General features: G+C 32.9%; 1 protein-coding gene across 3 annotated transcripts; it reads left to right on the forward strand.

The window, feature by feature from the left end:
* Positions 1-990: 990 nt before the first annotated feature.
* LOC106134102 (lipoamide acyltransferase component of branched-chain alpha-keto acid dehydrogenase complex, mitochondrial) lies at positions 991-6,138 on the forward strand. Of its 3 annotated transcripts, none has more exons than XM_013334076.2 (9): positions 991-1,369; positions 2,493-2,659; positions 2,962-3,149; positions 3,506-3,624; positions 3,851-4,090; positions 4,211-4,477; positions 4,678-4,806; positions 5,185-5,256; positions 5,943-6,138. In XM_013334076.2, the coding sequence occupies exons 1-9, from the start codon at positions 1,289-1,291 to the stop codon at positions 6,105-6,107; spliced, it is 1,428 nt and encodes a 475-aa protein (XP_013189530.2). In that variant the 5' UTR covers positions 991-1,288; the 3' UTR covers positions 6,108-6,138. The 3 variants fall into 3 exon arrangements, with proteins under 3 accessions (XP_013189530.2, XP_060801172.1, XP_013189521.2); XM_060945189.1 differs by having other exon boundaries at positions 994-1,369; positions 3,497-3,624; XM_013334067.2 differs by having other exon boundaries at positions 996-1,369; positions 3,500-3,624.
* The last annotated feature ends 5,417 nt before the right edge of the window (positions 6,139-11,555 follow it).

Here is an 11,555-nt window from a genome sequence, read left to right on the forward strand (position 1 = left end):
TCGGAAATAACTTTTAATTTTACACTATAAACGACACTAAACTCTCCAGGAATTAATACATTTACGAGTACATTAGTATAATCACGCTTATTTCCCAGTGAGTTAGGAGGAGACGACATCTTTTCATCTGCCACGTTTCCTACATCCTACATACAAAGAAAATAATTCTACATGCCTAAATACATTTATTGCCTTTGGAAAGATTCTTGAAGGGATCAAAATGCTATTTCTTGCCATCATGGAAGTAAATTATTATGTAACAGCTGCAGTACCAGGCTCTGTGATACACGTTAGCATTAGTGTAGGAAGTGTTGGTTAATCCCATACAAATCTATAGTGACTCCGTAGAAATGGCAACAATTTTGTCTTTTTCTGATGTCAATGGTTTTAACAATACACTCGTATAACCGCAATCTGATGTAATTCTTCTATGGGTTGCCTTCTGAGTCTCGTCATGCATGACATTACAGTTAACGATTATTATATATTATTGTATTTATTCACTTTATTAACATGTTTATTATGTCTTTAATAAAACAATTGCTTAAGTTGTAGTTTTATTTCTCAGATATCTTTCAACAATTCGCTAAAGAGTTAGGTAATTTTTAAAATGTCAACATGTAGGTATATTTATTATAACAAATCGCAATTAAATAATATAAAATTATTAAAATATTTGCCGTACCAATCAATTATCGTTTGGCAATACCTACTATACTAAGTACTTAAATTATGCTTCCTTTTTTGCAATTTTACGCGGTATTCTAGCAGATTGTAAATACGTTAAAGTTTCACTATATATGTAAATTAAAAAGAATAAAAACACATCATGAAGCAGGAGTTATAACATACTAAGATAAAATTAAGCAACGTAACATAAAACGTTCAATAAAATTAAACTTCTATTGCCGTTGTGATAAGGTTCTTATCAGTACCGGTACGAATTGTTTAAATTATGACGGGCCACACCAAAAATACACGTGCCAAGTCTATTAAATAATATCGACTAATACTTATGCAATGAGTTAAAACATTATCTGTTGAATTTGAACCGTGACCTCTTTGACGGTTTGTCCACGAAACATTTAAAGCAAATGCATAATGTAAAATGTTAATTCACCGACATATAGATCAAAGTTGATAATGAACGTAGGATATCATTCAGTATTTGTCGTGGCGGGCCGCGCACGCGGTGTAGTGTTGGGTCCTTTATTTATTAAAGCAAAATAGGTAAACATACATGTAACTTTATTCAAAGATTAGATCATTAAGTTCGTATGTTGGCAGTATGACGTTCTTCTTGAGAAAGAGTGCAATGAACGCGAGAAATGTGAACAGGTTTCGCAAGGTATACACTCTGGTGAACATTGTAAGTAATCAACTCGTTTAACTTTTGTATTTGAATGCTATGATGCTCATTTTAGCTTGTCTTTAAATCATGAGTTTTCTAGAAACAGAGATAAAAGAAGTGTATTATTAAATCATTACCCTTAAATCTTATGTGAAAATCTTAAATGATAGATAATTAAGTATAACTTATGTTAAACTTATATTACAATAACTTGAACATCAGGTTAAACATTACAGACCAACTCCAATTTATTATACGACACTAAATAATATTTTGATATTTTTTTGCATATTAGACGTATTATTAGATGTTTAAGTACTTTATACATTAATTCATTCATTCACATGATCATGTTCATATCCCCTGAGGGGTAAACAGAGCTATCAGTCTTGAAGGACTGATAGACCACGATCAGCTGTTAGGTTTAACGATAGCAATGAGATTAAAAGAAAAATCCCAAGTTTATACACCTATCCCTTATGCATTGACTGGTAAGTAAACCTTATTATTTTTTGAGAATAAATTTTAATATAAACTAATTTAATTACCACTTAATTTTTACATTTTTCTTCGTTACATAGCAATAAGATAAGACAGCACAATAACACGCATACGATCCTTATCATTCGCGTTCTTTAAGCAAACAAACCTATTGAGAGATTATAATTAAGTCATAATCGTTGATTTTTGTTACAAACAACAAAATTTATCAACTGTTTATTTTGGTTATCATTTAACTGAATTCCCTCTGAAGTGCTTATATGACCACGGCTGCCGTTTGTCTGTCTCTTATGTCTGTTTTCTAGTAAAAACTTTATTAGTTTCTGACCTCGGAAGTATTTTACAAAAGTCTAGTGGCATTTCTTCTGACCAATGGGTGTAATAACTATAACAAAAACTGTAATGGAAATTAAATTTATTTTGAACGTATTTTCGGGACTGTTGGATCTGTTTACCCGTAAGAGATGAAAGCGTGATAAAGGCATGTACCTACATATGTATTGTATATGTAAGTTAAATGAGCAATCTCTTTAATGATAGTCATATTAAATAAAAGGTATGTATAATGTAATGGTTATCAACAAAAAATATACAATAATAATATGTAAGTATTGTTTAATATTTCAAATTATTTTTTTAGGAAAGCCATCGTTCTTACAGCCTTAAAACGAAAACAATAAAAATCTCAATAGTCGGTGTTCCTTTCAAATTGAGCTCATTTCATACTAGCTGTCCGGCAAACACAACTGTAGCATTCAAGTTGTCCGATATTGGAGAAGGAATACGTGAAGTGGTAATTAAAGAATGGTTAGTCATTTATCCTCACTGAAATTGTATAAAAGCAAATGTCAATAATAAAGGAAAATTAGCTACTCCCGTTGAAGGCATTTTAAGAAATCGCATATAAAGGATGACGAAGAAACCTTTATTAAAATCTATCTATCTTTATATCGGTTAGCTGTATATCTTAATATGTCTCTTCAATCTCTTGAATGAAAATGATACCTCTGAAATTTTCATATAATGTTAACTATGGCCAATCCCTAGAACAAGTCACTAAATTCTGTCAAACTCAAATCTAATAATTCTTTCTGATGTTATAATTCCAGGTTCGTCAAAGTAGGTGACAAAGTTCAGCAGTATGATAATATCTGTGAGGTGCAGAGCGACAAGGCGGCGGTTACTATTACCAGCCGATACGACGGGGTAGTCAAACGTTTGTACTATGAGGTCGACCAAACTGCCTTAGTTGGAAACACTCTCGTTGATATTGAAGTGGAGAATGCTGAGGATGAAGGTAAGACAACCAATTAATTATGTAATAATGATGAGGATCAGTTCTTTAGGAAGTGGTGATCCTCAGTCACCAACTAGTTTGAAAGCTTCACGCGATACCATAAGAACCTTTAAGCAACAACATAAAAATTATTCCTTAAAAATTACAAGTTCTTATCATAACAAAATATACTTTTATTAATTTTGAATTTAATGATTAATCTTTATGAAAAAATATCTTTTTATTCCTTCTTATAAATAAATAATATAAATCACTAAGTTTTAAAGAAGAACAGATTTTAGCACAGTAAAGAACTAATACACCAAATGGTAGGTACAATACGATTTTTTTGTAGTAATTTTTATTAGCAGTTGCAGATGTTACATCAGATTCCACTGCAGAATCTAGTCCTACTACGCTTACAAAAATAAGCACAAACCAAAGGGCCAAAGTACTGACTACACCAGCAGTAAGAAGAATTGCTGCGCAATTTGATGTAAGTGTGTAATGTTTAGGAAATATAATTTTCATAGTAACTTAGTTAGCCATTTTATAATCACAAAAATTATAAATGGAAAGTATTTTTTGTACAAAATATATGGTATATATAAAATTACTTCTTATTGTCATCATCCTCAGGGTTGTTCCGGGGAAACTACTTACCCCTTTTAAGTATTATACCTCTACAATTAGTATAATTATAAAAATGTATAATTCCACAGGTAGATTTAAGTGCGGTAAAAGCTTCTGGAAGAAATGGTAGAGTATTAAAGGAAGACGTATTGTCACATCTAAATATAAACGCAGAAAAATCTAACGAAGTACCTGATATGTCAGTGGTCACAGCTGCATCAATACCAATGATACCAGCATATATAGAAACTGAAATTATGTTGGAGGACAGAACAGTGCCAATTTCTGGATTCACAAGAGCTATGGTAAAATCGATGACAGAAGCAATGGTACGTTTGAACAGTCCGCAATTGTTAACCTAACATATTGTAAAATTATTTCTATATAATATCTATCAAAACAAAAAAATATAACATGTCCATTATTTTCAAGATCTTAAATCGTTTCAGAAAATCCCTCATTTCGGACTTAGTGACGAATATGAAGTAACCAAACTAGTCGAGTCTCGAGAAATGTTGAAAACGATAGCACAAGAGAAAGGCATTAGGCTGACCTATTTGCCTATAATCTTAAAGGCTGCCTCTTTAGGTTTGAGTAAATTTCCAATATTAAACAGTAGCCTGGACAGCTCTTGCGAACATCTTACATATAAAGCTAGTCATAATATTGGAGTAGCTATGGATACACCCAATGGACTTGTCGTTCCTGTTATCAAGGTACCTATTTAATTTTTCAACAAATCGATTTTCTTATTGCTTGCTCTCAATTCATCCATTAATTTCAATCGTATGTACAAATATCCACAACTTTATTTCAATTTAACAAACTTGTTATTTAGGTGAAATTTACCTTATTCGCCCATTTCAAATATAATGGACTTTTAATGTTAATTAAAGTAAACAAATATTATTTTTAGAATGTACAAAACAAAACCATTTTAGAAATTGCACGTGAGTTGAATATTCTGCAAAAAAAAGGAAGTAATGGCCAGCTCGGACTGAGTGACTTAAGCGGAGGAACATTTACTATTTCTAACATTGGCATCGTAAGTTTATGATTATAGTATTAATAGGAGAACTGCAGCCCAGAGTGCGGCCACTAAAAAGCCGAGCCAGAACTATGTTAAAAAAGCAAACCGGTTTTATAAGTCCTCTGAAACTGATTGCCAAATTATTTAAATTTGCCTAGCCCCACATTATCATGTTCTCACTACAAACCTTTGCTTATTATTCGCCATCTACGATATCCATAGGGAGTGATGTTAATGGACCTATTCTTCTATGCCAAAAACCACAGATATATCTCTATAGTTACGTTTATCGCAAGCATGCCTTTTAAGAGAATGGATATTAGTTTTTAACATTACTCTGTGTGTTAATTTTTTTTTAATTAAATTAAAATATTTTAATGAATTAAATTTCAGATTGGAGGGACATATACGAAACCTGTAATTCTTCCGCCACAGGTCGCAATAGGAGCATTGGGGAAAATTCAGGTACTTAATTTATTTATGTGGGTTGTTCGGGGGCGTGAATATTCCCTATATTCTATCCCCGTATAATGTAAAATAATAACAAGCTTAAAATTATTTTATGTCTACCGACCTTAACAAACCTTCTGAAACGCTATAAGTTACTACTAACATTCCTGTGTATATAAGTATACTAGCGACCCGCTTTGGCTTTGCACGTGAAGCATTTATAGATAGGTAAATACCTTTCTCCGAAAACCCTTGTTCCAAACATTTCAAACAGGAACAAAATCCACCACAACTTTCCAGCATTAGCGCATACATACAGACATTAAAAAGGGGGGACTTTATAATATGTACTTTTTGATGAAGTAATGATGATATACCTACACGTGACAAATCATACACAGATATCAAAGCCCCAACATAAAGTTCGAGAACTGTGTTATGGAAGACTAACTAAATGTCAAACTATGTACTATATGTCAAATAAATATTTAAATAAAATAGATAAACCTCCAAAACTCAGGCCAACTAGAAAATAATATTTTTCCATCTTTACCTGATCGGGGATCGGACCGGTTCAGAGGCGAGAACTGCACCAGGCCATCATATAATAAATCGCCAGTTCCTACTATAACCAATAGTCAACAATAACGCCATAGAACAAATAGGCGCATATAAAATAATTGAAATACTGTTACATACAGGTACTTCCAAGGTTCACCTCCAATGGAGATGTGGCCAAGACTCACGTGCTGACAGTGAGCTGGTCGGCAGACCACCGGGTCATCGATGGGGTGACCATGGCTCGATTCTCCAATTACATGAAGGGCTATCTCGAAAATCCTCTCACCCTGATTTTGGATCTTTAAAAAGTCATAAATAAAAAATGTCACAATACTATTCTGTCTTTCTTTATTCTGAGAATTGCACAACATGCTAGTCTTGTATTGAAGAAAAAATGTCAGTGGCGCGTAAACGCATTTGTTTTATTGTCGTCTTTCATATCTATACTAATATTATAAAGCTGAAGAGTTTGTATGTTTGTTTGTATGAACGTTCTCAGGAACTACTGGTTCGAATTGAAAAATTATTTTTGTGTTAAATAGAACATTTATCGAGGAAGGCTTTAGGCTGTATAACATCACGCTGCAATTATAAGGAGTAAAGAAATAATGGAAAATGTGAAAAAAACGTTGAAATTTATTTATCCTTGAGGGCTTCAATGATGCCTATAATAACTATTCCACGCGGACGAAGTCGCGGGCACAGCTAGTCCTACTATAGTTTGCAAGGATGTGAGTGTGTTTGATACTTATTCACAAAAAAAAATATCTGAACTGATTTACATGAATTTTTTGATAAATACTTAGACATTGGGATTACAGAATGTATATAATTTTAGAGACTTACGAATCTAAATATTGATGCAATAGAAGTAGGTTAAGAAGTTGAAGAAACTGTATTAATATTTATTTTTGACTTATTGTTGCTCCTTAGGTTATTAAATTTACTTGGCTTTCACATCACATTATCAAAAATCTTCAATTTTTTTTCGTCAAAAAGTTTATCGGGTTACACAACTTTTGTTTAGAAGTCTTTTTTATAATTCGGACGACTTAGCTGGTATATAATGGTTCTGCATCAGGTGCTCCAGTTGTGTATGACGTCTTTTCCATAATTCGGCTGATTTAGCTGGTATATAATGATTCTGCATCAGGTGTTCCAGATCTTCGATTTTTATACGCTAACAGAAAATGATCATCAGGTTGAAAAACTTTTGTTAAGACGTCATTTCGATATTTCCTATAGTTTAGCTGAGTTGTTCTGGTTCGATATCAACTGTACCAGATTTCAAAATAAATTATACCCTATATGTTGGCCAGTCATAAAAGCTATACAACAAAAAAGTTTCATTCAAATCCGTTCAGTAGTTCCGGAGATTAGTGTGTACAAACAAACATACAAACAGACAGACTTTTTTTTCAAAATCATGCTCGGTTACTATTTTTATATCGTTATAAATTATTAAATATTTTGAAAATATTACTCGATGTACAGATTTTTTTTTTCTGATTTATTTATTTATTTGTTTACTAATTTATGTACACAGAAAAACATCGAGACTGATAAACAGAAGAAACAACATTACAAAGGTTCTGCTTATTTCAAAATAAATCTTTTCCAGCAGAAACGAGATAGGAGACAAGATGGAAAGGGTGACAGGCGTGTACTCCACTCACACAATTAATAAAAGACATACATAAACAAATACATAAATAAAATATTATTATATTTATTTACTTATTTATGTATGTACACAAAATTATATACAGGAGCATTTATTACAGTTATTCTAGTACAAAGGTGCTACTTATTTCAAAACAAATTATGTCAAGATCATGTCAAAAATTGTGTATTTTTGACATGATCTTGACATAATTTGTACAGTATGTTCATATTTTATTTTATCTTTATTTTTATTTTATTTGACTTCGTATTGACATAATTAGTTTTACATTCAGCAATGTTTTTTAATGTAGACAATGTGCATTCGTCCACGATTTAGATTTACGAGATCTATATTTGTAAATTGACGTCCGATGAAAATGCTGCAATGTAGTTCGTTCCACCGCTTCTTCTACACATGCGCTTTGGAAGCGGTAGTAGTTATAATTAGATTTAAGTTAAGTGACGTCAAAAATGATACCTTGTATCCAATTTTGAAAATAAATCTATTCTATTCTATTTTAAATCTCTTGCAGTAGACCCATGAGAGGAGAGATGAATTTTGGAGCCATATTGGCGTAAGCATAAATATCGTTTAACATATTTAACTAAAGATACATGCTAATACTTACATAATAAACACGGAACAATTAAATAAATGACAATAATAAACTACATAGATAAACATTGTAATATATATATATATATATATATGTATAGTATGAGTCTATTTCGAGAGATAGTAGTCTTTATCTCGTCGTCGTCGTTGAATGAATAAAGAGTTTGGGAATCGCGAATATCATGCGGTAAGGAATTCCGCAGTCGTAAAGCACGAGCAGAGAAGGAAAAGGAGTAGAAGGAAGTCCTGTGAGTAGGAATATAATAATAGTTGTATGTATTGATATCAACCCGTCCCGGCTTCGCACGTGTATTTGGATCACCTAATGCAGAACATTATAGACCAGCTAAATCATCCGAATTACGGAAAAGACGTCTTGACAAAAGTTTTTCAACCTGATGAGCATTTTCTTTGGGCGAAAAACAAAAATAGATGATCTGGATCATGTGTAGAAGCCTAAGGGACCAGCTACTCAGTAATATGTACCGGAATTTGAACGGTTGCGGGCGTCAACTAGTAATAGAATAAAATATTCCATTTTCTCAAACGTTACAAATAACATGGATTCAAAAGCAATATAAGACAAGTTTATTAATATTTTGAGAACTTTAGAATGACGTACTTTGGGAACAAGCCACATGAGATTCGCCCGCGCGTTGGCATTTTTCGGGTAAAATCGAGTATAACATAGGTGTGGTAATAAAGACAGGACTACGAAGGTACGTCAAATAAATACCTACCTACAAAACGCTGCTCAGTGCACTGTTGGCGCCTGTGACGGGATTACCTAAGGTAACTATTTGTAGCAGTTACTTACAAAATTTACTAAATTTGTTTTCTTAGTTTTTCACATAAAGGTACTTGCTGTTGGCTCGGGTTGTTAGAATCTTTATCTATATATCATACATTTGTCGGATTTATTTAGAAGTTAGCAAATCGTGGCAGCGGATAACCTTTTCTTTTTTAACATTTCGGATAGGAAGACTTCGGGTGAGCCTGTTTTTAATCAGATAGATTTCCGTATAAAAAATAGTAATTTAAATATAAATCTTTTACTAAACGGTTAAAACGGGCTTTCTGTCTGTCCGCAGCCTATCATCAGCCTGCATCTCATAAATCGTGATAGCTAGATATCTGAAATTTTCACAAATTATGCTATAACAACAAATACTAAAAATTAAAAAAATATATGCCGTGTGGTTCCCGGCACCAATAAAAAGAAGAATAGGACCACTCCATCTCTTTCCTATGGATGTCGTAAAGGCGACTAAGGGATAGGCTTACAAACTTGAGATTCTTTTTTAGGCGACAGGCTAGCAACCTGTCACTATTTGAATCTCAATTCTATCATTAAGCCAAATAGCTGAACGTGGCCTTTCAGTCTTTTCAAGATTGTTGGCTCTGTCTACTCCGTAAGGGATATAGACGTGATGATATGTATGTATGTAAAAAATATATATTAAGGGGTCCCCAAACAATAAACTTGTTTGTTTCGCATTTATTATTGGTCAATATTAATAACACTTACAATTTAGTTTTTTTAATATTTACTTGACTTAAAGTTATAATTAAAGGGGGCTCCCGCAAGTTGATGCTATGCAGGGACTGTTCAGTTCAGGTTGGTAATTTAATTTTTAGTTTGTAATCTTCTTTATTTATAAGTTATTTTGGTTTACATTCATTAAGATTTTTCATTATGTTAATATATTTTTTTAACGTGGAGACGAACCCACGCTCCTTTTATTTTCTACTTGACAAACCTCCAAAACCCAAGAAATTGCATTTCCTAATATTTATGAAGCAATATTTTGTTCGAATTCAATAAACAGATAACAAACAAAACAAACGTTACATAGGTGTTGATGGTACGGAACCCTACGTGCGCGAGTGAGACATTCGACTGTTTTTTTAAATAGATGACATTATAATAGTCTTCCGCACTATTTAAAAAAGTTGACTTAGAGAATGTCACTGCGGTAGTCACGAACTTATATTTCCCAATGAATATAAGAAAGGGTCAGTCATTCAATACACACGGTACCCCGCTATTCGAAATTCAAAATGAAGAGCAAAATTGATACTTTCAATTCCTTTCTAAATGGTTGTGAAGAGACACTTAAAACATCAATTAATCAAACTGGTAAACTTATAAATTTGATGCTGATAAATAATAAAAGAATCAAATCTTCAGCAGTCAATTTTGGGAATCCAGCCGCAGTACCAAAAGGAAACGATTCCTCGTCTTCATCAAAGGTTAGTCAAAACACTACGATTGAACTTGGCGCAAAAAAAATCTAAGCAATTAAGGCAATACACAATGAGGTAAGATCTAGGTAACTAGGATCCGAAGATCTTCTCTGCCGTCCACAAACTTTAAGGCAGCTAACCTATAAGCTGGCCTTAAACTTAGCTGTTTCTTAGCTTGACGACGGCAGCTTTATTAATTGGCATTGGCACATATGAATAACTCGACAAAGTAATAATTGGGCAAAAAATTTTATAATTTAACTTTAACTACCTCCATTTCAAATGTAGTCAAAGTTTAAATTTTAAACTCCTGCGATCAGATGTTATGCCATGAAAGCGCATTAGCGGGATTATTAAAATCGGAACAGTCCTGAATCCTGATATTCACACCGATATATTTTCCGCTCCCGTGGGTATTCCTGGAAATCCTAAGAGTGTTTTCTACACTTTCTAAGGAATAAACATACCAAATTAACGATACTTTTAATTAAATAATATTTCCCGTGGTTTTGCTGTTTTCCTAACCAAAGAGGAGAAGTTAGTGATTCAAATATTCATGTGTGTCAGAATCGCGGGTGTACCTCACGGATTAAAATATCTGTTTTGGATTAATAACGTACTTGATGTGTACCTCTGTGTACCTATCCTAAAAATCTGTGTACCTCCTTCTATGTAAAGATTTTTAAATAAAATACAAATATGTCGACACTTTTGGTAAATTCCTGGAGTCTGCTTTAATAAATCCAACTTCCATTTTTAAAGATGCGGAAGAAAATGCTGCAGTGCAGTTTGTTACCGCTTCTTCTGCACGGACGCTTTTGAAGCGGCAGTAAACTTAGTTTTAAGTAATTTATTTAACGTCAACCAATGTTTTGAAACCAAAAGATACGACAATTATTAAGTAATATGAAGTGTCCCATAATAATGAATAATATATAATTCATATTGAATTTGAATTATTCCTTCATAGGTTTTTAGCTAGCAACTCCAGTCACTATTTACTTTTAACTTCTGGCGTTTATCCCGGTAACATCCTCACCACTCCAAAAAAGGGCCCAGGTTATGCCTTTGACCATGACCCTTTTGGGTGAGTCAGAGAGTTTTTGCACGAATCGACCCGATCAGACCTCTGAAACCTTTTTAAGGGAACCTAACCCTTATTTATGCCTAAATGTGCAGGTATCCTCACGATCCCTTATCGTAAGAGCATCGGTTAGTTTTTAAA

This window comes from Amyelois transitella, chromosome 7 (genome assembly GCF_032362555.1).
Source record: "Amyelois transitella isolate CPQ chromosome 7, ilAmyTran1.1, whole genome shotgun sequence".
NCBI classification, from domain to species: domain Eukaryota; kingdom Metazoa; phylum Arthropoda; class Insecta; order Lepidoptera; family Pyralidae; genus Amyelois; species Amyelois transitella.